This window comes from Pinus tabuliformis, chromosome 3_2, assembly GCF_031772625.1.
Source record: "Pinus tabuliformis cultivar Carrire ecotype Pingquan chromosome 3_2, CPIR1, whole genome shotgun sequence".
Classification (NCBI taxonomy): domain Eukaryota; kingdom Viridiplantae; phylum Streptophyta; class Pinopsida; order Pinales; family Pinaceae; genus Pinus; species Pinus tabuliformis.
The window spans coordinates 351,348,926-351,351,900 of NC_142302.1; the positions used below are offsets into that span (position 1 = coordinate 351,348,926).

Here is a 2,975-nt window from a genome sequence, read left to right on the forward strand (position 1 = left end):
CACACTACTCAAGGCCAACTTCAAATTACTGTGAACATAAACAAGGTCTTCCAACCTTGTAGACAATAATTTGTTTCTTTTCTTGGATTGAATATGGTTAAAGTTGCTCCAGTTCCTTTCACAAGCAGAAGCACTTGATCCCTGGCTCAAAACACGAATTGCAAAATGTTGCAATTCAGGGGTCTTTGATCCATAAAACTGCCACCATCTCCCTAGAGGAACATTGGGCCTATCCTGTACAGCATTGGTCCTTGCAAATATTCCCTCTTCACACCTATATGCCTGAAGTTGCTCTCTAATTTTCCTGGATTCTTCTAAATCAGGAATCAACCGTTCAATTGCTTCATAAAGGCCATTCATGACTTCTGCATCATTTTTTCTTTCTATCCCAAAGAGTCTAGGATCCAAATAACAAGTTGCTGCATGCAAAGGGTTATGTAACATCTTCCATCTTTCATCGATCACCTCCCATATTTCAATGTACTCATTTTCCTCATTATTAAAAGATTTTGCAATGGCTTCTTTGGCACGATCCATACCCTCATAAACAAAACCCATGGAAGGAGTATCACTATCAACCATGCGAAGCATATCAACAATTGGTTCACATGCTTTTAAGACCTTTAGAGCATTGTCCCAAAAAGCATTCCCTAAAATCACCTATTCCAATTCCTTTCCTTTAGCTTCCTTTGAAAGGGGAGAGTTTTCCCAGTCATTGTGGCAAAAAACACCTCTTATGCTTGATTTTTCTTCAACCAATCTTTTGAGAGTGATGTAATATGTAGAAAATCTGGTGTCACAAGGCCTTAGCAGCTCTCTAGATGCTTTACTCCTATACAAACTCAAAGTGAGTTGATGGTTGAATATGAAGTAAGAAATTTGTTTCCCCTTCCGAACTGTCTCATTAATCCATGGGAACTTTGCCAAGTCATGCAACAATAAGTCAAGGCAATGAGCAGCACAAGGTGTCCAATATATTTTTTTTGCATTTTTCCATGATCATCTTTCCTTCTCCCACACAATTTGAAGCACTATTAGTTACAACTTGGACCACATTTGCTTCTCCAACTTCAAGAATAGCTTCCTCTAAAATCTTGAAAATGTATTCAGAGGTTTTCTTGTGCCCTAATGCATCAACTACCTTCAAAAAAAGTACCCCTTTAGGGCAATAAACCAACACATTAATTAGAGGTCTATGATTCATATCTGACCAGCCATCTGATAGAATTGTGCACCCTGTTTCCCTCCAAGATTCTTTGATCTTTTGCAATTTATTTGTCACCCTTTCTTTTGACCTCTTCAAAAGAGTGGTCCTTATAGTCTCGGAACTAGGAGGGGCATATCCTTTACCAAAATTTGCTATCATCTTACATGCATTGATGAAATAGGGACTTCTTGCAACATTAAAAGGAATGGCAGATTCAAAGAACATATCAGCTATAGCATCATCAACATCTTGCTTTTGTGCGGGCTTCCAAAGAGAATTTAATGTTGCTATCCCACTTGATTTATTGCTTTTTGGCTGAGATGAACTTCCAATGCCAACCATGCTTGATGAAAGTGAGGAAAAGGAGCTATAATTCATTGCAATTTCTGTTTGAACATGCTGCCTTTTGTTTTCTTTCACCTGCTTGGCACCTTTCATTTTGTCATAATCTTGTTGAAGTGTCTCCTTGAGCTCTGAAGGCACGTTCTTGCAACCATCAACACCACCTCCTTTACCATTAGAGACAGACAACAAGTGGTCCATCACTCTAGTTAAAGACCCAACAAACTCGGCATTACATAGTTTGCATTTCAAATTTCTCCCATGAGCCCCATCCAATTTCTCCACATATTTCCATGCTTCTCCTCTTGACTTTGGAGGTGCCATTGCAAATATTTCTGCATTTTATTCACATACTATGATTAAAATTTTAAATAAAAGATAAAATAATAAAACACAAATACAAATAAAATTTAATAAATATGCAAAGATTTGAAATATTTTAAGTTTTTGAATTTCATTAAAAATCCCTTTTATTACTCTGTATGACTACTTAATTTTTAATAAAACCACAGCTTTACATTATCTAAATCACATTTATAAATACATAAATTATTTTAACAAACTCAAAAATTTGAAATCTCTCGAGCATTTTCATTATACAATTTTAACAACTAAAATTTACAATTCTAAAATTTCTAAATAAATTTTAAATAAAGCTAATAAAAAATATATTAAAATTTAAAAACATAAAACATTTTAATTATAATATTAAATATAAAACTAATAAAAAATATATTAAAATTTAAAAACATAAAACATTCCAATTCCAATTACAATTACAATAAAAAATATAAAACTAATAAAAAATATATATTAAAATTTAAAAACCTAAAACTAATAAAAAATATATATTAAAATTTAAAAACATAAAACATTTCAATGAGAATAATAAATATTCATATTAAAATAAAAATAAAGAATTTATCTAAAAATAAGTAGATAGCTATGACCCAAAAAGTGACATGAAAATAATTATATTTAAACAAATACAAGATGCAATGTTAGTAGAGGATTACTCTATTTTTGGATGTTAAAGATATATATTCCGTTTTTTGTTTTTTTTCATCAAAAGTTTGACCATTTGTTTGTATAATATTATTATACATGTAATCAATTTTAATAGTTTTTAGTGTTTGTATAATATTATTATACACATAATCAATTTTAATAATTTTAATAGTTTAAGTTACATGAAAATAATTATATTTAAACAAATACAAGATGCAATGTTAGTTAAGGATTATTCTATTTTTAGATGTTAAACATATATATTCTGTTTTTTGTTTTTATTTCATCAAAAGTTTTTAAAATATCAAGATTATGTTTGAACATTTATGTTTTGATAATATTATTATACAAATAATCAATTTTAATAGTTTAAGTTACATAATTATATTTTAATAGTTTTTAATAGTTTAAGTTACAT

General features: G+C 30.2%; 1 protein-coding gene across 1 annotated transcript; it reads right to left on the minus strand.

The window, feature by feature from the left end:
• Positions 1–943: 943 nt before the first annotated feature.
• On the minus strand, positions 944–1,873 carry LOC149180913 (uncharacterized). The gene has a single exon (XM_089414028.1). The coding sequence runs from the start codon at positions 1,871–1,873 to the stop codon at positions 944–946; it is 930 nt and encodes a 309-aa protein (XP_089270154.1).
• Between the last annotated feature and the right edge of the window lie 1,102 nt (positions 1,874–2,975).